The sequence below is a fragment of the Platalea leucorodia genome (genome assembly GCF_965183815.1).
Source record: "Platalea leucorodia genome assembly, chromosome: 5".
NCBI classification, from domain to species: Eukaryota; Metazoa; Chordata; class Aves; order Pelecaniformes; family Threskiornithidae; genus Platalea; species Platalea leucorodia.
The window spans coordinates 39,822,738-39,849,355 of NC_138827.1; the positions used below are offsets into that span (position 1 = coordinate 39,822,738).

The 26,618-nt window shown below is 39.5% G+C and overlaps 1 protein-coding gene across 4 annotated transcripts in view; it reads left to right on the forward strand.

Annotated features, from left to right (window-relative positions):
* Window positions 1-6,269: 6,269 nt before the first annotated feature.
* The window catches only part of MTF2 (metal response element binding transcription factor 2), a 28,393-nt gene continuing 8,044 nt past the window's right edge, over window positions 6,270-26,618 (forward strand). Inside the window, exons 1-9 of one of the 4 annotated variants that reach the window (XM_082312200.1) lie at window positions 6,270-6,500; window positions 18,153-18,351; window positions 18,500-18,593; window positions 20,115-20,210; window positions 20,590-20,690; window positions 21,059-21,207; window positions 22,462-22,557; window positions 23,726-23,794; window positions 24,654-24,777. In XM_082312200.1, the coding sequence (XP_082168326.1) occupies window positions 6,496-6,500; window positions 18,153-18,351; window positions 18,500-18,593; window positions 20,115-20,210; window positions 20,590-20,690; window positions 21,059-21,207; window positions 22,462-22,557; window positions 23,726-23,794; window positions 24,654-24,777 (933 nt within the window). In that variant the 5' untranslated portion in view covers window positions 6,270-6,495. Of the gene's footprint in view, window positions 6,501-18,152; window positions 18,352-18,499; window positions 18,613-19,050; window positions 19,122-20,114; window positions 20,211-20,589; window positions 20,691-21,058; window positions 21,208-22,461; window positions 22,558-23,725; window positions 23,795-24,653; window positions 24,778-26,618 lie in introns of those variants that run through there. The other 3 variants (XM_082312201.1, XM_082312202.1, XM_082312203.1) reach the window with 3 other exon arrangements.

Here is a 26,618-nt window from a genome sequence, read left to right on the forward strand (position 1 = left end):
CCCTCCGGCCAGACTGGTGTCCAGAACAGATTTTTCACCGCAGATGAAACGGTAATATTCTGCCATGTAACTGTGTCCTGAGGGGCCATTAAACATTTTTTTACTTCAGTTTAGAGTTAAGAGGTAAGTCTGGTCTGTACTGTTGCAAAATTTAACCGCACAAGAGCTGGAAATTCTGCTCTAGCAGACATTTTTACAGTACACAAAGGAGCATAGATGCTGACGGAGAAAACCTTGCCATAGAACTCTATGATGCCACAGTCTTCAAGAAGTCATGATACAACCCATCATGATGTAAAATATGCGAGACTGCAATTAGTTTTGCAAATCTGCAGAACAGAGCTAAAGTGAATGAATAAAATGCTTGCTTAGGCTTTGACTCTGAAATGCTGACTATGCATTTTAACTTCAGTCACTAGAGCTTCAGTAACTGCTTTCAGATCTATGCATAGAGAGTAGGGGATGGAATGCATCACACCAGCGCATGACTGAATTCTCAGGGAGTTTGGGAACCGGAACCTCTTTCTGATCCAGGCAATTAACCAAAATTTCAAGTCTTGGCAGCTGTTTGTTTTCTGAAAGAAGGTGATTATATGACCACGGCAGTAGAATGACAGTGCAGAGAGAGCAGTGAACCTCTCTTTAAATTCCAACTCTGAGTAATGAGCTCATATTTTTATGCACTGGTCTCACAAGAAAAAGACAGGAAGAAAGATTACTCAGGACTATGCTTGCATACCTTCACAAAATTCCCACTAGCTATAATAGTAATAAGCTGCAGTTCTCTCACAGCTATTTTCTGGAGCTAAAATAATGCTACATATGCTCAAAATTCTTCAATACAGAAAAGACAGTATGGCCAGTAAGAACACAGTAACTCATGCATAAGCACCCTCAGCAAGGCCAAACTTAGTCAAGCACTTGTTTTTTCTCCTTCAGACTTTACTCACTGTGTTTAGGTACCAAAAAAGCATTAATATAACTTAGGTGCCAGACAAATACTCTCTCAAAATAAAGGCCTTCCCCGCTCTTTAGCAAGCCTACTCAAAGATGGTGTAAATAATGTAGAAACACTATGTCTCAAGCTCTTACTGTTCCAGTCTTTGAACATCTCGGTCTATTACAAGTTTTATTTTTTCCACTGTTATACATACATGAACTGAGGGATTGCTTCTTATTCAGCCACTTCCAGCAAACAGAGAGATTTCAGCCATGGTGGGGTATGAACTGCAAATTAGGAATAACTAAGGTCTTATATTAGAATTATGTGAACATTTAATAGCTTGTAAGTGCTTTGAATTGTGAACTATAGAGCACCTGAAGAACTATCTATCCACCTACCAAAGACCACTCAGACATACAAAATCCTGACTTATGTTTTAAAAGTCATTTCAGAAAGGTTACACATCTGGAATAAAATTTTAAGTTAATCGAGTATTAAGGACTTTTAAAGTTGTAGCTTGTTTGACATTTTTTCAAGCATCTGAAGTGTCTGTTACTAGATGCAGAGCTAACACCCATAGTTTTGTTTTTGTTTTTTTTTTTTTAATAAGTGTCTTTGGTGCTTTGAGTAATACTGCCAGGGAAGGATTTAAAGAACAGAGTTAGATTGCTAAATGTTACTTTTTAGAAGGTAAACAACCTTTTAATGGTTTTCAAGTTTAAATGTGGCTTAGTTCAAAGGCTAATAAAGATTGTGATACCAGTGGATAATACACTAACCCACACAGTAATTGCTGTTTAATGCGTGTGTTGCAGAAGCGCTTTGGAGACTTACAGTCAAAACTAGGACTCCAATACTCTCATAATATTCTATCTTCAAAAGTTACAAGCAGTAGATTTTTAAATATTAAGGAGATAATGAAGGAAAAATTGCTTAGGATTAGTGGGACAAATACGTTGTTTTTCTATACATTGAATTTAACAGAAGAAATAGTATTTGACTGGCTAAATTGGGTGAACAATGACCATGATAGTGAACACATTTAAAAGGATATTTACAGTTTAAGCTTTATCAAGCAAGATCCCAACATTCAGAAGAAGATGATGGAGTACAGGACAGTTTTTTTCAGGATTTCCTGATCTCTGAGAAGATATACCTCTATAAAAAAGATGGGAATGGTAAAGTGTTTCTGTGTGAAGACCAATATCAGGGTACCTTACATCCAGTAATATTAATTTATTTTCCTCTGTATTGCTGATATATAAGGATGAAAAATTATTCATATTCTTGTCTATCTAGAAAAATATTTAAAGATATATATTTTAAAATATTTTTTGTCCTATTTTTGTATCTTTAGTGTAAATATGTAATAATTACTGTAATTTTATGACAATTGTTAGGTAGTTGTAAGACAATACAAAATTCTTTATATCTTATAACATCACTTGCCTATTTTTTAAATTTTGAAATTGAAGATTCTTGTCTGAGTTGAGCCATAATAAATGCAGCATACATGCATTGTCTCACTAATTATTATGTTTATGTAAAAATAGATGTACCATATTTATCTTGATTTAAGATAGGAAGATCCCAGTTGAGCTTCCTTGCTGTTCCCATGCTTAAACAATGCAGAGAAAATGGCCTGGGATCTAATTTTCCCTCCTTACTGAATTGTGGTCATGACAACCATCTGTACAAGGATAAGCTTTACAGTATTGTCTTGTTCAAGGGTATCATTTTGACATTATGTTGTGTGATACAATAAGGTAATGGAAAATAATACTGTGCGGCAGTTGGTGCTCTCATCTACATATACTGCTGACTTACACTTTTGGGTTTTGTGTGTTTTCATTTGCTTGTTTAATATTTATGTGGCCATTGTCGCAAGGAAAGTACAGAACATCACACCAGCCTTTAAAAAATCCGTTAACATTTGGGAGAAGGGCCATTGGCTAAGGGAAATGCCACTGTTTCTGACTCTTCAAATTCATCCATCTCTACTGGGTACTAGGAAATTTACATTTTGAATATGGAATTTATTTTTTCTCTGCTGTGCCAGCAAGGCAAGATACGATTTAAAAAAGCCAAGCCTTTGCTTTTGCATGTCTTTACGGCAAGAGCTTGCCTAACAGTATATGGACAAAAATAAACAGAGGTAAAGACAGGGCCAGGTTGTTATTCTTTAGCCCCTTTCTGAAATAGAGCTATGTATAAGATGAGATGGAATAAAGCTGAACATAACTATTATTAAGCAGAATTTGATAGATAATCAAAGACTATTTTTTTTCCTGAAACTTCTGCACAGGAAAGCCCTTACTGACATTGGAGGGAATGTAATTTAATTTGGCTTTGGTCACTCTGTGCCTCGAAGTATATACATAATATGTCTGGAATTGAAAACACAACAGGAGAGAGTGCTTAAACTGTATGTTCAAATAGTTTTCAGGTATTAGTGGAAGGCAAAAAAGAAAGTAAGGCAGGAAAGTTCATTCTAAAGTCATAACATACAGTCTTGCCATATGTTAAGAGAAAAAATAACTGGTTGTTTTACTACTAGCACTGAACAGAAAGCAGACAAAGATTCTGGCTTGCTCCAAATCAGATTAATCATCCATGTCTCATAGTATAGTAATGGGAATTGTGGAAAGAGTGCTTAAACTAGGTTTTTTCCTATTGCTGTTGATTTCTTTGTCCCACATATGCCAGTGATAACAAGGATCCTCCTGCTGCTGCAAATACAGGTTTCCTGATTTGAGCATTTTAACTTGAAAACCATTTGTAAAGGATCATTTGCACATTTCCAGTAAGGTTGCCAACCCTGTAACAATCTGGTCAGCTTGGGAAAAGGAACAGTGCAAGTGACTCTTCCAGTACAAATTTCTCCTTCCAGAGTACAAGTTGTTGAACTTAAAGTCACCTGTGCTACATATACCTCAGCCATTTGATTTACTTGGTCTAGCAGAGGGACTGGATGAGTAGGAGTCACACAGTCACTGCTCTAGAAAGGGGCTTCCTGTCGGACGGCGATTCAGGGACCTGCTAAATTGATTAAAAAAGGATGTTACGGTATGAGTTACTAAATTAAGGTGGTGGCAGGAGGCGAGGTGTGTATGTGGGAGATACATGGCTTGGAATTTTTTTAGCTATCAGTAATAGCTGGCCTTAAAGGATATAGAGTTTGAAATGGTTTTATTTGGTGTTCGGCTATAAGCTCATATTGTACTTCTTGGATATTACAGGAGAAAGATATTATGTGGAATCTAGGTTGTGGGAAAACATTGGTATGATCTGCTGTTTGTAGTAATAGAGCTAATGGTAACAAGCTTTGGGAGGTACATTCTGGCCTAACTAGTGCAATCCCTAAAATAGCAAACTAATCAGTTTATCAAACTCTAATTATTCTTATGTAACGTAGGGATCCCTAGTGTCTCTTCATGCTGCCCTCAGATAATGCTCTTCCAGCAGCAACTCCTCGCTTCGTGACAAGTGGTGCTTTATGGACAGGGTGGGGCCAGGCAGCTCTGCAACTCTGCGGTGGGGTTACGCAAACGGCTTCTGGGAGCAATATTCTAAGGACAAGGAGGGTAGAGCTGGCATGTGCCGTGTTGGTCAGGAGCTTTTTGTTTGTTGGGTTTGTGGGGTTTTTTTTGGTGGTGGTGCTGGTGGTTAAACAAACAATTTACATTATAGGGGAGTGATACTACTTTGAGAAGTTTTAAGTCATTTCAAAGATACTGTATGACACGGCTGGTTAAGACCCTCCATCTATGACACTAAAAAAACTTGTGAGGGAGCCAATTGTTGATGTTTAATCACGTTTATTCTGTTGCTGACTAGAAAATTTGCTTTTTAACTTAGCTAAACACTGGTTCTCACACCACTGTTGTGATTTAAAAATAAAAACTTATACGCAGGTGTATCTCCAAATAAGTGCAATTTTTTTTCTCCTGCTGGTGACCATTTGCCTTTAGCATTAGAAGTACCTGACTGCTGTTCACAGTATGTGAAACCTGTGAAGAGCAGCCAGGGCCTTTGTGTTGTGCAAGTCTGTTTTTAGCAGCAGACTATTCACGATTCACGACTACTGAACAGTGTCTAGTTAGCACATCCAGGGGAGAACTATCCCCTAAAACTTGTATTTAAAACAACTGTGAACAAGAGATTTTGATCATAAATACTGCTTTATTCTGACGTAAGTAGGAGTTGACCAGACTAAGCTGTACTCCGGTGCTCTGCCCAGGCTTCCCTCCCTGTCCCCCTTCCTGGGATGGCAAACTGATCCAGCGTCTTATTTTCAGTGGCTTATCCTAGGAGGGATGAAGGCTTTGGGAATTTGTGCGGCATGAGCAGGACAGAAACGGGAATCGGAAATTCACCCTCCAGTCCACCGGGTTCAGCCGTTCCCCGAGTGTCTTCTTACACCGGTCGTCAAGATCTGATCCAGTAAATATTTGCATTTCAGTATTGCAGAGAGGCCCGAGCAGCACTGAGCAGCTGCCCTTACAGGGTTAGGGCACGCTTTGTAACGTATGTTACTGCTGCATTGGGCAATTGCTGCGTTTAATCATGGGGACTACCGTGGTCCAGTACTGCAGTCTAAAAAACTATTCACAAAACCAAGCCGTTCTCGATGACAGAAAGTGAAATGCCTATTTCGCGTGGCTAACACAGCTACCGCTAAGAACAGAAACCGAGGTTTAGCTCGTCTCCTAAAATGGCAGCACCCCGATGACTGTCACTGCGGAGTAGCACTCTGTTCGGCCCGCTGCCCCGTGCCCTCGGTACCACGCACCGGCCGCAGCAGCCTCCAGTACCCGGGCCGGGTGCGGGGCGGGCCAGGCCTCGCCTCGCCTCGCCGGCCACCCGGGCACGAAGCCGGGCTGCCCTCCCGCTCTCTCTGGATCATTCTACATGCCAGGGCCGACCGCCGGCCATGTGGGGAGCTGCGCCGCGGCCCCGGGCCCGGGCGGGGGACCGCCGGGGCCGCCGGGCGCGGTGGGTACGGCGGGGCGGGCGGCGCTGCCCGGCCCCGGGCCGCCTCCCCACAGGTGCGGCGGGGAACAATAGGCAGCGGCCGGCGGGGCAGCGCGCAGCCCTCAGCACTGCCGCAACGAGTCCCGGGCGGCGGGCAGGGATCTCTGCTTCGGCAAGCACGCCTAAAGTAGTCCCTCTTTGTTCACCAGCGGCAAAGGTTCGGCTTCACCTGTGTCCTTCCGCCGCGGCGCTCTTCCTCCCCGCCCCCTGGCCCAGGAGCTGCCTGTCGGCGCAGGCGGGGCCCGCCGGGGCGGGGCCCAGGCCCTTTGTGCTCCCAGAATGCACCAGCTTCTCCTCCGCGGGAAACAAAAATGGCGAGGGGCTACGGTGGAGCCGGGCTGTCTGTGAAGCGGGTCTGACCCCTCCCCCGCCGCCTTTTCCTCCGCTGCGCCGCGGGGTCCGTGCTCGGGGGGGTCCCGCTGCGCACCGAGGACCCGGCCGCACCGGGGCGCCGGGGGGAGGCTCCTGAGGTGGCCGATTTCCCTGTATGAGGCGGTTGGCACCACTGGAGAGACCGAATGAGGTGAGGGGTGGGGGGGCGGGCCGCGGCGGCGGGGGGGGAGGAGGAGGAGGAGGGAGGGAGGGAGGGAGGGAGGGGCGGCCGGGCCCGGCGGGGAGGGGGGGGCGGCGCGCCCCGTAGCTTGGGCCGCCGGTGCCGCATCCCACCCCCCCCGCGTCGGCCGCGCCAGCCCTCGGGGAGGGGGTGCGAGGGGCCCCGCTCCGGCGCGGGGGGCCCCGGAGGCCTCTGGGGGAGGGGAGGAGGCTCCCTCCGAGGCGGACGCTGGCGAGCAAGTAAGGGGTCAGCGGTGCTCTTCAGTGACCAAAACAAAGGGAAGGCAGGCCGGCCGTCTGACGGGGTCCGTGGGGGTGCCGCAGCGGTGAGGCTGCGGTTCGGCGTGCGCCAGCTGTATTTTCATCTTCTCGTTTAAGGATATTGTCCGAGCAGGCTGCGTTTGCTCGAGTGCGAAGGGAGCAGCACAAAAGAGGTGGTGGTGGTCGCTGGTAACTTTGTTTTTGGTTTCTCTTTTTTGTTTGCAACGCCTCACCTCTTAGTCTCTGTCAAGCTAGGCAATTTGAATGTGCTTAGAAGCTCGCGTTTTTAGTCCGCTAAAATACGGTAACTGTTGCTGGCCGAAAGGATGTGCAATAACGCGTTTTCTTTTCTTTGGCATTTGAATTCCGTAGGAAGAACGGGTTGATACTTTTGTTAGTCAAAGAGAACAATATGGTACTATGTTGGATGCTCTGGACACCGATACTAGTGTTGAAATACTAATATCGTGTTTATCATCCATTCATGAAGTATCTGGGTGCTATTTAAAGGAGAGGGCCTGTGTCATTAAATGAAAGGGCCTGCCAAGAAAGCAGTGTAGCATTATGCTTGTTTCTTGAATTTCTGATAGGTAGGCCCTGCTCATGACTTTAAAAGGCCAAACATAGTAATGGATAACAACATGATTTTCTCCTGACTTAGTGTAAGGGAAAGTGATCAATGCTTTCTACCTAAACTGTCAAAAGCATGGGATAATAAGAAAACTGTTTCCCTGTTTTGGGGTTTTTTCTTGGTTGGTAATCAGGTTGGTAGAAGTTAACAAGTTAATGTTTGTCCCTTTCTTGAGAGCTCAAATTACAATTAATTTGAAAGCATTCGAGGTTAAAAGAAGAAAAAATCTTAGTTCCTAAAGTATTAGAATACAGGCTAATAGGTTCATAGCTTTTTAGTGGAAGGAGAATAAGAGAAACCAAAGATTGAAAATATGAAAGAAGGTGCTAATAAAGTAGTGAAAGTGAGAAGGATCTTTGCAAGGAGCTACAAGCTGGTGAAATGTGGATCTATACTGAGAGTATAATGCAGTAATGTTTTCCACAGTTAGCTCTTGTTTTGTCAAATATAGATGTGTGGCTTCTCAACAACTTGTCCTTTCTACTCTGGGAGGAATTTTAAATCAGATGTAGGTTGCTTCTCAAAAGTTGGCTTAATATGGCTAGTTACTAGTTGTTGAGGTACATTTTTTTTTTTTTTAAATAGGTGAAAGACATATATACTGGTAGTTAGTATCAAGGCTGGCCTCCGATACAGTTATGTTTGTCCTTCCCTGCATTAGGAGATCAGGGAAAGTGTATGTGAAGAGCAGCTGTAACAAATAAGTTGCAGTTCATTTCTTAGTAGAGAGTGGACTTCTGTATTCCCTGGAGATAGATGTGAATGAATATACTACTAGAGGCACCTAAAATTGCTTTAAAGCATATTTTGTGCTCCTCATGCTAGTTGTGGAGGGAAGAAACACGTGTGACCAGAAGCCAATACAAATCTTCTCTTAATTTGTGAATTGACAGTACTTTTTGTGTGATTGACCTCTGAGCTTGCTGCAGTTGGTTTCACCGCCTTTACAGGCCTTCCTTGCAGGAAATGGAGGGGAAGTGTGTTTTTGAGTAAAACACACGAGGAGAAGAATGATAAAACCACAGGTATTGCTTGGAGGGTCCTTGGGCAGGGTGATACCTGTTACCGAAAGCACTGAAACTAGTTGAGTTTACACTTTGAACAATCTAGATTTCAAGCTGATGGGGTCTTCCTGGAAGGTAGAATCTCTATGGAGGAGTGAAATCAAGAGGCTTAATTTTCTTTGAGAGGAAGAGAGCTAAAGATGAGAGCATTCCTGATGAGTCTGGACATATTTCATTCACTAAATATCTTGGAGGATAATAATACTTTGTTTATGGTTTAGGTTGATTTTATTTTAAATTTCTTTCTGTGGAGTGCTTATGAACGTTACTGTTCTTGTAGACTAGCCTTAAAGAAGGAAATGTATCTTTGTGGGGTTTTGATCACCTCTGAAATCCTTTCTCTAGCCCTCCCCCGTGCAAGTCAGCATGTTGTCTGTTACCTCTTTCACTGCTTGGGTGCATGCTCATACTGTACTCCCTTAGGTATGTTGCTGGGCATCCTGTATTTGGATACTGTAGAAACCCAAAAGGTAGTTGCTGTGTTCAAGGATGTGCTAAGTATACAATTAAGGAAAGATCTGATCTGAAAAGGTGTGTTGCAACCTGATACCATTGTTCTCTCCCTGATACAACCTTCTGCCTCTTCTCTTTGTGTACAAACACATGGTCAATCCCGAACAAATGGCTCTTACAGTACAGGACTGCCCTAGGGAAATATGTTATTCTGTAATGATCTTTTAAAGACAAACACTTTGACTTTGCATATCAAATAGAATTAAACTGCTTCTAGTTATTTATTATTTCTTGAGGGAGAATGTGAGCAAGTAAAACCAAAATCACAAGTGATTGTACTGTTATGGACATGAGAATGCAACTTATCCTGGTGGCTACCTGTTTTTAATAGTATGAATCAATCTCATTAAGGATAGTCATACTTCACAGGGTCACAAGATGACTCAGGTTAGAAGGGATCTGAGGAGTCCTCTAGTCCTGCTCAGTGTAGCATCAGCCATGAGGCCAGACCAGGTGGCTTTATCCAGTTGGCCCTTGAAAGCCTCCAGTGATGGAGGCCACACAACCACTGTGGGCCCCTGCTCCACTGATGAACTGGCCTCATGGGGGGCCGGGGGGGGCCGGGGGATGACATTTCTGCCCCATACCCATCAGAATCTCTCTTATTTCAACATGTCTGTTACCTCTTGTCCTCCTGCTGTGCACTACTGTGAAGAGACTAATTCCATCTCATTAATCTTCTCATAGGAGCTGGAAGGCTGCTGTTAGGCCTCCCTGAAGCCTTCTGGTCTTCAGGCTGAATGAGCCTGGTTCCCTCAGCCTCCCCTCACAGGGCAAGTGCTCCAGTCCCCAACTGTCTTAGTGGCCCTCCACCAAACTCATCTAGTTTGATGTCTGTCTTGCACTGGGAGAACCAAAACACAGTATTCTAGATGCCATCTAACAAGTTCTGTGTAGCAGGAAATAATCACTTCTCAGTCTTCTGGTTAAACTTCATTCTAATATGCAACAGATTCATAGACCTAACTGCTAATCAGCTGAATGGGCTGTAGGGACTTGCTTGGTTCTTATTGCAACTTTTTTTTTTTAGAAGCAAAACTTATTACTTTTGTCAGGTAATGTATGGATATACTTCTGAAAGCATAGAGCTACTTAAAGAAACACACTAATGAAAAGATGTTCTGTGATTACTAGAGAATTCTTTAAAGTGTCTAACCAGACAGAAGAATCCAGAGCAAAAATCATAGCCAAAATGTAAGGCTCTTTCAAAGGATTAAAATAAAAAACAACCCTATTGGGTTAGTAATGTATTGCATGAAAATCACATATGATCATGATGGGTGATACAATGGTTGACTGGGCAGAGCTGAGGAGTAAATAAGTTACAGTTTCTCATCTTTCTGACAAGGAGCAGCTTACATAGAGTGGTTGCCCTGAAATCATTGGTAGGACAAAGTTTTTCTGCCTTAAATGACACTTAAACAAATCCATCATGGATAGAAGTTAAGCATTGCTTGCTTGAGTGGCCTGTGAATTGTGGCTTGCTGCACATGTTTAAACAAATGTGTGAACTTGACTCATGTAGGCCCATGGGACCAGACAAGCTGCTTTCAAGAGCACAGAGATAACCGTGTGATGTTCTCGTGGGGCTGTTCTTTACCATCATAGGTTGTAGAGAACAGGGTAATCCGTAATGATTAGAGAATAGCAAATGTTACACCTATCTTCAAAACCGGCCAAAAGTTCAGCCCAGGGATCCACAGGGCTGGTTAGCCTCACTTTGGTCTCTAGGAAAGTCATGGAGTAAGTCTTCCAGGAAGACATTTCTGGACACATGGAAAGGTGGTGACTGGGAACAGTCAGCATATATTTACCAAGGATAAATCATGGCCTGACCAACCTGACCACCTTCTGTGTAAAAAATGGCAGGATTTGTGGATGAGGGGAGAGGAGTGGGTGTCACTTACCTCACCTGCAGCAAGGCTGAAGGAAGTGGCTGACAGAAACCTCGTGAAATTCAACAGAGACAAAAGCTAAGTCCTGCATCTGAAGGAAGAACCCCAGGCGAAGATTGGCTGGGGGTCTGACAGACAGAAAGCAGAACACTGTGAGCAAAAGCAAGTGGTATCCTGGGCTGTATTAACAGGAACAGAACCAGAAGATTGAGAGGAAGTGATTATTTCCTTCTACACAGAACTCATTAGATGTTCTGTGAAAGACATCAAACTAGACGAGTTTGGTGGAGGGCCACTAAGACAGCTGGGGACTGGAGCACTTGCCCTGTGAGGGAAGGCTGAGGGAAGTATGCTCATTCAGCCTGGAGACCAGAAGGCTTCAGGGAGGCCTAACAGCAGCCTTCTAGCTCCTATGAGAAGATTAATGAGATGGAATTAGTCTCTTCACAGTAGTGCATGGCCTCATGGCTGATGCTACACTGAGCAGGATTAGAGAACTCCTGAGATCCCTTGTAACCCGAATTATTCTGTTATCCTAAACAACTGTAAAAATTGAAAATAACTTTGAGAATCTATTTCTTATCCCCCAACGAGTACTTTTTGCTTTTGTAGACCAAGGAATGCCTAGGTTAGAGTCCCTTTATCCACCTTCAGTACAGTTGGTGATGTGGCTTAGGCTTTTGATTGTACCAGAATACAAAATAGTGTAAAGATAAGGACCTCAAAGTATATCTTGTGGATGTTATGACACAACACATTGGAAGCTCCATATTCATTTGGCTACATGAAGTAGCATAAAAGGGTAGACTATAATCTAGATTTGTGCTGGATCCTCTGCTTGAAAGAAATTCATGGCTATTGGCTAATATAATAGCCTGTTCATATGTAATTGGAACAGCGGCTGTTGCAACAAAGTTACCATTATGAAAAGCGAAGTGAACTTTCTGTTTTTTGAATCAGACTGATCCTAAGTTTGGGCCTGGATTGGGGTGGAGGAAGTATCCTGTTAAGTCTGTCTGTCTTCTTGGCCCAGTGGAATCTTTTTATTTGGAGGAGGGAGGTATGGTTGACACAGTGGACAGATAATGTTTCACATGAGAGCTCTTAAGTGCCAGAGAATATGCAAGGAAGATGGGAAGAAATGTGTGGCTGGGAACCAGTGTCTCTCCAGCTGCTAACAGAGGTACTGGATCCCAGTCACAGGTTAGCAGCTACGTTGGAAGCATGGCTTGGGCTTGGTTATGCGGTGCTGGGTGAACCAGCTAAGATTGTGGCTCTTAGAAAAGATTAATTTCCCTTTTCTGCTGCTTACCTGGCTTGTCTAGTCACCAGACGTTTCTGTGAGGTGCTTTAATTTGTTTAAAATACCAGAAAATGAATCCATATTAAGGGAAAGAAAACTGAGTAAGATCTTATGGAGAAGTCAGCTTGTCATTCCAGAGCTGGTGGGAGGGGAGCAAGCTGCTGGATTGGATAAGCCATGTGTGAAACTGCCCTCAGTTTTGTGCGTTCTGAGCCCTTGCTAAACCTCCACCCCCCATTCCCTGTGAGATGTTAGCTGTCCTGTTTTAAGGAGAGCAGAACAGACTGCAGGTATTTTACAACCTTTCTTCATAGTTCAGTTTTCTTTAAAGTTTAATAAAAGTCCGGTTTGTCTGTAACTTCAGACACAACAATTGCAACTAATCAGCCATAACATCACACTTTCAGAACTTAAACTGATTATCTCTAGTTACAAGTTTTTTTCACTAGATTTTTCCTCTCCTGTGTGATACAACATTTTCCAGTTTTGAGATAGATCCTAAACCTGTGTGAGTCTCCTTTAGTAGGATGCTCTGTGTGTGTGTGATTTCTAATGTGAATTCCCTTCTGTTAAATCTGCTGGGCTCTCTAACTCATCGTCCCTTCAGTGTGATTTTATATTTACTGGGAATAAATGAATTATCTGTAGGTCCCACTTTTATGAGTTGTCTCAGTGGATTAAAATTTTCTCTTCATATGCTTTGGGCACTTAGTTGTTAAAATTTAGTATCTTTAAATTAGCTTCCAAAAACTATGTGTACTCATAGGGTAGCTATCATCTGTTGCTGTTGCAGTATTTGTGAATCACCCAGCCCTTCTGGAAGAAATTTCCTGAAATTGCATGGATTGTCAGTGAAATTGTCTATAGTTCAGTCATGCAGTCTGGCAGTGCCAGTTGAGGGAGTTTGTGTCCCAAGTTGCTTGTTTGCATTGGTTCTGTTGTGCTGACAAACCATTCTGTGAAACAAATCAGTGAACTGAGATGGCTGAAAAAATAACTCTGTCAAGGGAGTTCTTAACAGGGGTTGTTTCACAGCAGTTGTTACAGCTGAAGGAGTACAGCAGTATGAATGACCTTAACCTGGCAGTGCCGCTGAGGAAAAAGGCACTTGGAAACAGGAGGAAGAGTGCTCAGTTTTTTTAATCCTCCAGCCTCTTCACATTTTTTTTTCCCCTGCCTTTTCTGCTTCTTCCTTCTGTAGGATTGCTGTGGAGATACAGGAGTCAGAGCCACCAAATGAACATTGACATTTTCTAACCTCTAATAAGCAGGTTATAAAGAGTTACAAACAAGTCAAAACTAACAGAAATCTAATTTTGATTTTGATAAATACAATGCTAGGCATAGTAATGCCATTCCTGTTGACAAAGAATGACAGCTGTCTCCTGCTGCTGCAGCATATTATAAACTAATTCATTAAGTAGATGAATAGAAGGTCTTCTGCCTGTCTTTCTTGAGAATATCTATGTTATGATCTAGACTCCGAGGTGAAAAATCAGTGAGCATTTTCAGTACTTCACAAGATCACCTTCTCAAGAAATGGTGAAAGTGCACTTCTATTTTGAAGTGTATTTCAACATGCAGACATATTTCACTGACTTTCCCCACTAACTTCTGAAAGATTGTATGGGCCTATAAGTACTTTCTTTGCGTTTTCAGTGCTTAAGAATACAGCCACAACATACTCAGTATTGAGTAAAAGATGTAAAGCCAAGGTAGGTTGGACATGCTGTGTGACATGCAGTGTAGCTTAGTTGTGCAAGCTAAATGAGATAAAGTAGATTTTTATATTGGATAAGTTTTTCTGAAAAACAAGACATCCCTTGGATATTTTGCAATGAGAAGTTTTTGGGGAGAAGTTTTTAAGATAGTGGGGAAATTGTTACTTAAAGGTTGCTAATTTTGTTGGTAACTATAAATGGTATGGTAGGAAGGTGCTATGGAGCTAAGTTTAGGGAAGACTTGAAGGCAAGTTTCTGGAAAATGTGGAAACTTTAATTTCAAAATCAGCAAGCAAGAAGTTAACCTCAGTTTACATTTTCACTTAACTTCGAACAGAAATTTTATTTTAATGGTTGGTGTGACTTTTTGGTACTCCGCTACAGTGGAGAGAGCTGTGGCCAGACAGACGAGAAAGTTATTAACATTTTAGGCGTGTAGTTTTTATGCTGGTCTGCACTGAATTTCTTGTGATTTCTTGTGCAGTGTTTCCAGAAGGCACTTCAGAGACACCTCCTTTAAGTAACTTATGGCTTGCTAATTAAAGTCAACTTGTTAAAACAGTAGCTCTTCCCACTTAATCTCCATCAAAACATTGAGGGAGTGTTTCCCTGAAGAGGAACTTCTTATCCATGTGGAAAGCAACTGTTAAGCTAGCTCCAAGTGTCAGCCTATTGTGATAACTAACGCTATTTTCAGTCTATGTGTTAGATAAACCATAAACTACCACAGCAGGAGCTACTTCATGAGCTGTTTAGTCATCCCTTCAGCAGTGCTATCTCCCACAAAGAGAGCAACGTGGACAATGGAGAAGTATCTGCTTTATTGGCTCAGACCTTTACTGTGTGTCAAGATTCTTCAGTGTCTGAAGTAGCTATTGTGAATTTAGGCTGTTGTATAAGTCAATGTATAGACTCATTTAAGTGCTTTGTGCCAGAAAATGATGCACAACGCTTTTTTTTATAGTTCGAATGGAGTTATGCGACAAACTTCCATACTTAAAAGGATGTCATATGCTTTTGAAGGCTTTTTTTAATATGAAACTCAAAAATAGTTGTTGATTTTTAAATGGAAATCTGTACTAGATTATGTATAACAAATAAATTGATTGTGCCTTTTCACTTATTCTGTAGAAGATAGTTCACACCTCTTTTCAAGTACTGGAAAAGAAGAGCCAACATTGCTGCCTTTTAGCTGCTTTCTCTAGTCTCTTAAATCAAACCAGATAAAAAGCTGGAAAGAAAATCTTTGAACCTCTAGAATAGAGCAGTCCTGTCAAAACACTCATTAAACTGTTTCAAGGTGCACTAGTGAATTTGCTTTAGGCACTTCAGACTACACATGGCAACTTGTTGACCCATTTAATACGCCGAATCAAGTTCATAGATGTAATTTGAAGTATCTAAATACTTTTAATACTTTGTAATGATGAGTCCTTTCTAAGGAAAGAATTATTGGCTGAGACCAGGTTCTAGTTTCACAGCTATTTCTAGGCTGTTATGATCAAACCTTGCCTAACCTTTGAACATTGCTTGCTTTGTGCTAAGTTGCACGTGTCTAGTCAGAAAGGTTTGGGGAACTGATGAAAATAAAACGTTTTTTCCTCTTTCGACTAGCTGACTTCAGATACATTTGTTTTGGAGCCTGTTTGGTACTTGGCTGTGTAAATTGTACAGATACAAAGGACGGAGTAGAATGTGGTTGCAACAAGTGTTAAGGGCTGTGGCCCTGCTTCAGAGGCCCTTGCAAAGATTTAAGCTGCTGTACAAGATAAGGGCCAAAATCTTGCAGTGATGTACAAAAGATGGTAAGTTTAAATGATGAAATATTCTAAGGGTATGAGGTTATTCAGAATAATGTAGAAAGTGTAGAAGGACTTCAGGCTACTGAGTGACTGGATAATGAAGTGGCAAATGGAATCTGGTGCAAACAGAAGTAATACACAGTGGGAAGAGAAACGATAGTCTGGGAGCAGTTAGAATGAGAACCTGCAGTTTCTAATCTTTCTTTGAAATTTTTAACTCAAGGCCGGGGGCGCGGGGAGGGGAAGGCTACAAGTGTTGTTAGTTGGAAAGGAGCAAAGAATAAAAAATGGCCTGGGCTGCCATGCTATTACTCTGCTATTGTAAACTTACTTTGAATGCTGCATGCATCCTGTCCCATTTATTAGAGGTTAGAGTAGAACTGGGGAAAAGCAGCAGTAACTAAACAGCTTTCACGTGAGAAGCAGCAGAATTGGTAGGATTCTTTATCTGGGAAATATGGCTGGGTGGATCTAAACATTGTTACTGGGGCATGAAGGGAGAAGATGGAAAACGGCAGTTTAGCTTTCTGATGCAATGATGAAGGACATCAAGTGAAGTGACAAGGTGCCAGCGGTGAAACAAGACAAAAGTGCTGCTTTACAGGTTCAAGAAAACACGTAGGAAAACTTGCAGAAGAAAATTCCATTAAGGACTAAAAAAAGTGAAGACATTACTGCTTGAGATCTTTGGATCCATAACCCATGAGAGACCTAGAGAATATTTGGGAGAGGAGTGTTATAAGTTTTGTCTGTTCCTCTGGTCTTCCTTAGTCACCTATCTGAGTGTTTTTGTGTTTGGGATCAGGCAGGACTTAAACTGGTGACCCAGTTGTGCATGAGGATGCCAGAGTTACTGGGCTAGATGGAACACTCGTCCGGCCCATTATGGCTGCTCTTCCTGTCATGTCATTGTTTAGACTTACTCTGATTATAAAGATGCTTAAAACAGCTGTCTAACTTTCTTGTGTCTAACCTTCCTCATTTAAACTGTTTAGAACAAAAAAAAGTTGATCTCTAGAATATTAACTTTTGCATTTTTGCATATTTTTGATGCTTTAAGCCATTATAATTCAAGTTTTATTTTCATATTGAACTTAAATAGTAAACTTTTTAGGGAGAAGGCATTCCCTTCTCTTTGAAACTTTAGAGTAACTTCTCTAACATCTGAACAGTAATCCTCATCAAACTATATAGGACACTGATTCATTTACTGGTTTTGTTGGTGCTTTGTGATTAATTCAAATGTTTCTGGTGCTGATAATGTACCCAAGCTATCTTGAGTGAGGTGAAACTTTGTTCTTTCAGTTGACTCTATCCTATTTAACTCCCTGATCTGTCCTTGTGTTTGCATCGTAGTTATACATACATTTAGTTTCTAAAGAGAAAATATATTTGGATATAGGAATGGTAATTTTGTTTTATTGCTTCAAATTCTGCCTGTTACTTATGAAGATTCTTTGTTGTGCATTATCTGGTTCTATTTTATAATTTTCTGTATTTTACTCCTTTACTTGGAATGTAGTGTTTGATAGCTAGTCTGACATAAAAGCATATTCACATGTGTATATATACTTATATATAAATAGGCTATATGTTGTGGAATGTATGAGGAAAAGATTATTGATCCAAGTAACTTATAATTTGGGGTTTCATATATGAAGAAAGGTTGCAAGATCTTTTTTTCCCTCCTTATTCTTTACACTTCTGGTTATAACAGAGAGGAAAGCTTATTTTACATTAGAAAATTCAGATGCAGAAATTCTTCTTGCGCTAGAAACCTCTACAGCTATGCTTAGTGGCAAAGCATGATGCTGTGTTGGAGGAACCTGAGTTAGTATAGACCTTGAGTTAGCATAGTGTTCAACCTGGTTTCTTTCTCCACCAACCCCCCCCCCCCCGCCCCCATGTTTTTGTGCTGTGTTTGGTTTTGTGTGGTGTGGGTTTTTTTTGTTGTTGGTTTTTTTTGTTTTGTTTTAAATTCTGAGTAACTGATTGCTGAGTACCACATTGTCTGCTACTCTCCCTACCCGAGGTAACGTAGTTAGAAATGGCTTAGGACCTTTTTAGCTTCCTTGGAATTTTAGAAAACTGTCAGTGACTTGAGTGACTAATGTTTTGCATAAGTAATCCTGTGTTGAATATTTCTGATGCATTCTTTGCTTCTGGTAACTTTATGAAGAGTCTCTGAGCTGGAGAGCTTGTGTCTCCCCATCCTTGTTAACAGTAGTTGATTTCATAGAAGATTTTTCTTTATATAAACTTGTCTCTTTCAAATTTTGTAGACTCTTATAGTGGCAGAGGCACTGCTACTAAAGGTGCATGAAGTCTGAAAACATGACCAGGATTTTAGTTACCTGAAGTTCTGGAGTTAGTTAAGTGAGTTTTAGCTGTGAATCATATTAATATTTAAAATACATGGTTTCTTCCCTTTAGAGACTCTACAGCGGTGGGTAATTCACTGGTCCATAAGCGGTCTCCTTTACGTCGAAGCCATAAGACCTCAGCATCTCTGACCAAGCTGTCGTTACGTGATGGACAGAAAGCCAAAAAGCCACTGTGTAAATTTGAAGAGGGTCAGGATGTCCTAGCTAGATGGTCAGATGGCTTGTTTTATCTTGGAACTATCAAAAAGGTAAACAATTTTTTTAACTTCACTGGAGTCATACAGTATCATACGTTGGTTAAATATTACAGTATTATTGTCTCACTTACTTAGTATTAAATACATTCTTCTATTTAGTCCTTTTACTCATGGCTTCCACTGTATTTATGTTTTTCAGATAAACAAACTGAAACAGAACTGCTTCATTATATTTGAAGACAGTTCCAAATCCTGGGTTCTCTGGAAGGACATACAAACAGGCAAGAACTTCGGTGAAGTAGTCATTGTTTGGTATTTTGTTTAGATTACTCTATCTGTTAAAATAAATTATTAATTATATTCTTGTATCCTGAAGAGAGCTATAGTTTAATGTGACCCAAGATCATGAATTAGGCAAATTAAAAAAAAAAAAAAGTTTCTTTTCAAACAACTCTTTATCATTGCAGTTACTGTTTTGTTTTGGGTTTTTTGTTTGGTTGGTTTGTTTTTTTGTTTTCACATAACTATGTGCAGGGAGGGGAGAATGCTTCTAAAAATAATCACATTTGAGTTTCTTTGGATGGGGATAGAGTGTAATACTCTGTCTTAACAGAAAACTCCAGGCCCTAATTTACACCAAGTTTATGTCCTCCTATTGTTTTCAGTTGAAACAACATGACGTGGAAAGAAACCAAAGACTGGAAAATCCTAGGTTTGAATGGAGTTTTCACATTTAAAAGTAACACCATAACTGTTGCACATAAGAAACCATTACAGATTTTGGAGTATTCATGTGATATAAAGAAATGTGCAATTATCAAGTGAGACATCTATTGTATATTAGCTTTGATTTTTCAGATATTTGGGGAGTAGCTAGTATTTTGATAATTAATGCTAATGAAGCATGGATGACAATTTCAGTGAGAATTTCTTCTGAAAATCAGTTACAATTTCCTCATCATATAAAGGCAGTGGAAATCTGATCTGGCTCTTGCTGATTCTTGATATTTAAACTAAACACTTTATCTGCTGGTAGGAGAAGCTTTGTATTCATAGTAGCAAAAAATAAACTCCTTTATTTCTGAGAAGCTTTTAAAATACTGCTGTTGTGCTTCTGTATAGTACTAGTTTATGATCTTTGATTCATTTATCATAACGATCAAACTTTAGTGCATGAGTGTGATAACATGTAGATTAAGTTTATTTGTATTTTAATCCAGATTTTTACATTGATACGTGGTATAGTCGGAGCAAGATGTAGTTTTGTTTCTGGTTTGCAAGCTAACTTTTTTTTACTTCTACTGTTACTGTGTGCTTTTGCATGCTTGCAGATATGTATAAGAAGTAATAACGTATTTCCTAAGAGTGTTGGAGTTCAATATTAAAGCACCTTGGGCAGATCTGTCACAAAGATATGCACCAAATTGTCCATGTATTTACACGAAAACAAGCACAAACTATTGTAAATACAAAACATATCTATCAGTTGTCCAGATAGGATTTGTTTGTATGTATTTTTTAGCCTGCACTTACTTTCTTTATTCGTTATTTAATTTTTATTGTTGATATTAAGGAACCATGGACTGCATAGTAAAGAGGCAGCATATAGCCTGTGATAAGTGATATAAATACTTGTAACACGTACAGTCTGTACAAAATGTCTGAATTTATCTTTGTTAGGAAGTTAGGCTCTGTAACTATTTTTCTACAATGCATGGATCTGTAACCGAAATTATGAAAAAAGCCATATGTGTGGTAACCATTCCGACTGCAGATGTAGTCTGAAAAACAATCACACTTTCATCTTTGTCTAGGAGCCACTGAAAGTGGGGAAATGGTCTGTACAATATGTCAGGAAGAGTATTCAGAAGCACCGAATGAAATGGTTATATGTGATAAATGTGGGCAAGGTAACGATGTTTTTTTTTTTCTCTATTTACTGCATTTTGAAAGATGTTTCGATGTGCTTTATGAAGGAGGATATTTGCCTGGCTACGACTGACTGCTCAACTGATGTTAAATTTTATAGCCCTTAGTGGCTATTAACAGCTCAGTAAATAATGATAATCCATGTTAAAGTATCTAACACCTGTTCTGTAAGTAAAATTTATGTTTTCCACTAAGAAAATTTCAAAGACCATTTTGCATGTGTTACCAATTTTTTTATCAGATTTTTGGCACTTAATAATGGGTAATGCCTTATAGTTGCATTAAAATTATATGTAGTTAATTTTGTGTAAGCTGCTTCTGCCATTTTAGTAACACTTCGGTTGATCATTTTTTACACAGGTTATCATCAGCTGTGTCATACACCAAATATTGATTCCAGCGTGATTGATTCAGATGACAAATGGCTCTGTCGACAGTGTGTTTTTGCAACAACAACAAAGGTGTGTTTCTAGAAAAACATTTCTTAATACATCCCATACTGCATGCATGCTTTGTTTTTGAAGTCGAGACAAAAAAATAAAAGAAATAGCATAAAAGAAATAGCATTTTTTTCAGTGATTTATTTTTTGTTAACTTGGATCCGAATTGAATTTTTATATTTTGGGAATTAATATTTATTTTAGAAATAGATGACATTTGGCTTTTGATTAATTTTTAAACAAATATGCTAGTATTAAAACATAAATACAGGTGAAAGTATTTTACTTTATTATAGACAAATTTTTGTAACTTTCAAATTAAAGGATTTCAAAGTTTCAGAAATATATTATTGTTGTTGTTGTAAACTAATGTATTTGTTTTGCCCCAGAGGGGTGGTGCGCTTAAGAAAGGACCAAATGCCAAAGCACTGCAAGTCATGAAACAAACATTACCGTATAATGCAACAGACCTTGAGTGGGATGCAGGTCATAAAACCAATGTCCAGCAGTGTTACTGCTATTGTGGAGGACCTGGAGAGTAAGTAAACAGATAATACATAAGAGCTTTTCTCTGTAATGCAGCTGCAGACTTTGGCCCTGATCCTGTAGACTTTTACTCGTGAACTTGTTAGCTTCTGTTTCTATTTTGTGTAGGTATTAAACTCGATGCAAAGTGGAATTTTGAATTTTATGTATCTCTTTTTTAAATGTCTCATGGGAAATACATGATTAATGGCTTTCGTTCTTCCATCAAATCTTTTGGTTTGTTTTAATTTTGCCATGTTACCATCACATAACATCACAGTCCATTCTACAACAAGCAAGAATGTATTTTTTTGCATTGCTACTGTTAATATGTTGAGATTGGATGGAGTTGTTTGATCTTCTTGCAATTCTAGGCAGTGTTTTTCTGATGTTAACTCAGCTCTGTCATTAGTCACAAATATAAATTTATCTAGAGATTAGTTTATTAAATTTTGTTGGGCTAGACAGGTGTCTGATTCTACCATAAGATCATACCCTGGATTGCAATTATTGGCGGGGGAAAGACTTTTTTCCTCTTATGGCATTAGAGGGTCCTCTGCTGGTTCTTTCTTACAAGAAAGGCAAGAAGAGGATTTCTTAAGCAGGTAGAGATGAGTCTGCATGGATGAGTGAATGAATAAAATAGCATTGAAGATTTGAAGTCAAGGCAAGTCAAGAGTCCCACAAAGAAGTGGAGATTTTGAGTTTATACTCACAGAACAGAGCTCTGGTTTGAGAATTTTGCAGACTTGGACAAACATCGCCTTCAGTTTTGAATGGTTCCTTTTCTCAAGGGAGAAGCAGAAGAAGGAAAAGGAAAAAAAGTGTAAACTATGAGGTTCATTGTGAGGATTCAAGTATTTGAATCTTCAGAACAAATGTTTGTAACTTAATGTGGCTGTACCATGCTTCGGAAAATAACAAGGAAGCTAATCTGGTATGCGAGAAAGAGCTTATATGGAGTTACTGAATTCTTATTATTGAGAATTTAAAGGTGGTTGTCAGAGGAAATTAAATTTTTATTTTCTTTAATAGCTTAATTCTTCCTTTTACTAGATGATCTTGTATTATTCTTAGTCAGTCTTTTCTAGTAATCATTCATCATGGAACTTTGTTACTGAAATATCCCTACAGATGACAGTTTGTTTTATAAACTGTGAAAATCAGTTTTGGGTCAGAAGATCCCTTGCTATTTAATTTAAATGTAATGAAGAACAATTTTCAGTAACTTTTTTAACACGTATTGTTTTTCTTTCTGTTGGTGAAGCTGGTATCTAAAGATGTTGCAGTGCTGCAAATGTAAGCAGTGGTTTCACGAGGCTTGTGTGCAGTGCCTCCAAAAGCCAATGCTTTTTGGTGACAGGTAAGAAACTTAAGCTGTACTTTATGGTTGTCTTTATTTAAAATGTGGAGGGAATCTCACGTATGAGCTTTTATTAAGGCATCTGTAATACAACAGTATTTTCCAAAGATGGGGTGAGTTTTGTTTAGAAGATTATATGAAATAAAGCATGTGTTCAGGTGCCAGGAAAATGCAGTTCTTCATCTGTGTTTAATGAAGGAGGGTGGGGTGGGGTGGGGTGGTGGGTGGTGTGGTGGATGGTGGAGAGGTAACCAATGGATAGTTAAATTCAAACTGTTACTGACTTCAGTTTGTGTGGAAGTCCATTATACTATAGGTGCTGGCTACTGGGAGATTGGAAGCTTTAAAGCAGACCACCTTAGTGGGCTCATAAGTTAGATAAGGGCTTTCAAGTTCACATTGTGTAGGTGACTAATCTCTTGTATGCAACAGGCACCATGCTTCAAGGTAGGCTATCAGTGTGTGTGTGTGTGTGTGCGCGCACAGTAGTAGTTCCCTGTACTAACAGTATAGGTAACTGGAGAAAACTGGGAGGATAGTTAGACTGAGGGAAACTCTGTACATCCTCTGTTCATGTGTGATGAGTCGGGACAAAAGGAGATGAGAAAGCGCTGTTCTGTGCTTCCATTTTAAGAGGAACTTGGAGCAGTTGGAGCAGATGAGAGAGAGAAAACTGGAGAAGGGCATCAAGGAGTATCTCATTCATTATCTATTATACGTTCTTTTAGCTGTTGTTTGTGCTGGAATGTTTGTATGAGGGAACTGAGTTAGGACCCAGGAATGCATGGGTCCTTTAAATGCATTCTTACACTGGTGCATAGGTTTCTGCATTTGAGAGAATGGAGTGGGGACATTACAGAGCATCTTCACTGATATAGTCACAGGTTGAGGGACATTCTTAAGGAGTATGAAACAGTGGTACCAGGATAAAATTGAGGAAGTACCTTGTATCTGGCCTGGTAGGTACCGGCACAGATCGTGGAAGTTGATAAAGGAAGGTGGAGGATGAAGGGACTCTCAGATATCATATGGCTGGGTTCCTAGCCTGCTTAACTCTTTTTTTTTTTTTTTTTTTTAATAACTAGGATGTTAAAGCGTTAAGAGTGTGTGTGTGTACAGACACCCACCACCCAGACACATGTACATATACATATGTATATATTTTTAGGTTTTATACGTTCATTTGCTCAGTTTGCAGTTCTGGACCAGAATACCTCAAACGTTTACCCTTGAGATGGTAAGTATAAGCTAAAAAAAAAAAAAAAAGGTGAGTTGAATACCTGCTCTGCTTTTTTCTTTTTGGTGTTTTGATTCGCCTTGCAAAAAAGGAAATCCACTTGCTGCCTTGAGGAGTTGTTGTTGCTGCTGCTGCTGCTTATATGAACAGGGACAACTTTTCCTTCAAAGCTTATCCTTAAATGTAGAGAGAGATTGCAATTATGTGCTCTTGGGATTTATTCCTGGGATTGTTCAGTAAAGTAGCAAGCAACTACTCACTTGTTGTATATGTGAAGATTGAGATATCTGAACAAAGTCTTTTTTGCAGGTTTAGGATCGTGCCCTTAGAAAAGCCAAATGTAGTGAATACTAGAGTATACATCTTGATACATTTTGTAATAGTTTCCTTGATGAGACTTGATGGTTAATTGTAGCTTGAAATCTTTGAACTAACCCATATTAGAAATTATACCCAATTTAGTGGATATATGTGCTAATAAATATATGGTGGAAATTACCTTGTTAAATGTTAATTCACCAAAATACTTGCATGAATTTAGAATTGATACATTCAAGTATGAATTTGGACTTACTTAAATATCCTATGGTTTAGACCAGTGTCGGACTTTAAAAGAACATCATGACAATGAGATGAGGCAGAGATGAAAGTAAGAGTCAAAGCAGAAGGAATCATTTGAGGAAGAGAAATGACAGGAGACTTCGTAATATTGTTCTCTGCATTGAGTGTTTTAAGTTGTACTTTGTGTTCCTCTAACCATATCGTACCAATATCTTTTCTACTAAATTATTTCAAAGAAAAGCAATTGGAAGAAAAAGACCTTTTTCTCTGTTTTTACTCAAATATCTCTGAATTCTAGGGTAGATATAGCACATCTATGCCTTTACAACCTAAGTGTTATTCATAAGAAGAAATACTTTGATTCGGAGCTTGAACTCATGGCCTACATTAATGAAAACTGGGATAGATTGCATCCTGGTGAGGTAAGTAATTGGAATACTCTCTCTTGTTTTTCCTCACAGTGCAAATATATGTCCTAAAAGTTAGCGACCTATGAACTGTTTTATTCTGGATGTTAGATCCTTTGTTACCTTAAAATCTGGTAATCCCAAATAATGAGGAGACCATCTTTAATTTCCTTGCAAAAGTAGAATGCTTTTTAAATGGTGTATGTTTTTCTGAGCTATAAAATTTCTCAAGTGGTCCATGTAACTATTATTTTATTATTTGCATGGTAATTTTAATTATTTATACTCAACTGTTTACTCTGTTGCATATATGTATTTTCCTTTTCTTTCATTTTATAATTGTCTCATGGTTCCTTGATATTTTCATGTGTACAGACCAGAAAAATCTAAATGTAGAACTGAATGCAGAGTACATTGCATATGAAGACATCTTCAAAGTCTTTAAGGTTTAATGCGTAACAAATTATTGTACATAAACATTTCCTCTTTCCTCCCTCTTCCAAAAATGGGGGTGATCAATTCGTGTCCAGGTCTAAAGACTGTTTTGATCCTTTTCCAGTCTGATTCTGCTACTTGTCAAGGCATCTTGGTTTTAGTTTGTTACTATACTAGTTATTTTTCCAGCTATTTGATCTACTGGGCAGTTATCTTAGCATTAAAGGAGATCCATTTCCCCAAGTAGACTGAATTCATAGTTAAGCAAGAGGAACAGTGTAGATACTTGTTTCTGAATGCAAGGTTGGATACAAAATTTATGTCTAAATTCAAATTGGCATACTGCTAGTAGAGTATGCACTTCTTTTGTGCATGAAAATTGTTTAGGGTTTTGAAGTTTTTTAATACAGGTGGCATATAACCGATTTCAAACTTTCTTATTGTGAGTACATCCTACTTTTCTACTTCTTTTCAGTAAGTTCATATATGTGTAATCCATTTCTACTAGCAGAAACAATTTGAGAATCAAATGTATATTCTTAGTTTACATGAGTAACTACTTGTCATATATAATGGAAAATAGTTTAAAATACATATGTTTAGACTATGAGTGTCAATAGTTTGTTAGAAAGACAAGCAAACACTCAAGCATTACTAAAAATGACAATTAGCATCATTATGAATAGACATCTGGTTTACTTTGGGATGTATAACATCTCTTAGCTAAGTCATATCAAGTCAATAATGCTGTTATATCAAGCCTTAAGCTTGAATTAAAAAAGGCTGCACAAAATGGTAATTCTCACACCATCTTTTCAATAGAATGAAATATTCTCACTGTCTTACTGTACAGTTTAACAAATATGTAAGCGGTGTTAAGTTTTTGCTTTTGTTTTTCTTACTATTGAGGGAAATGTGGAAGAAATTAATGTTTGTTTAAAGAAAATTATATTACGTGAAATTAATTTAACATAATTTCATGTCAGAATGGCTGGTCAGAGCAGCCGGGGTGTGGATGAGGAGAGTGGAGCTATCTAGCTGCCACTGACTTGGAGCACACATGCCATTTTGAAGATGTTGAAAGGCTACAGTCCTTATTGTGCTGCTCTTCCCCCTTTCAGCTTTCAATCCATCCATGCTCAATCTATGTGAAAAACACATAACTAAGGGGGAGAAAGGAGAGGGGAGATCCAAAATAAGGAAACTCACCTTAAGTGGCTACTTTCAATTCCTTAATCAATATTTCTACACCTTCAAGGAAAGTACTTCTTTTAAGTCTGAAGACTACATTTTTGAAGGGGTAGATTTTGAATAAATGCGTAAAAGCTGTGTTGAGGAAATCTTCAAGACTTTGTTCTGAAAAGATTCTAAATGTCTGTCACGAAGTTGGGAAAAATTGTCTTGAAAAATTTGAGGCAAAT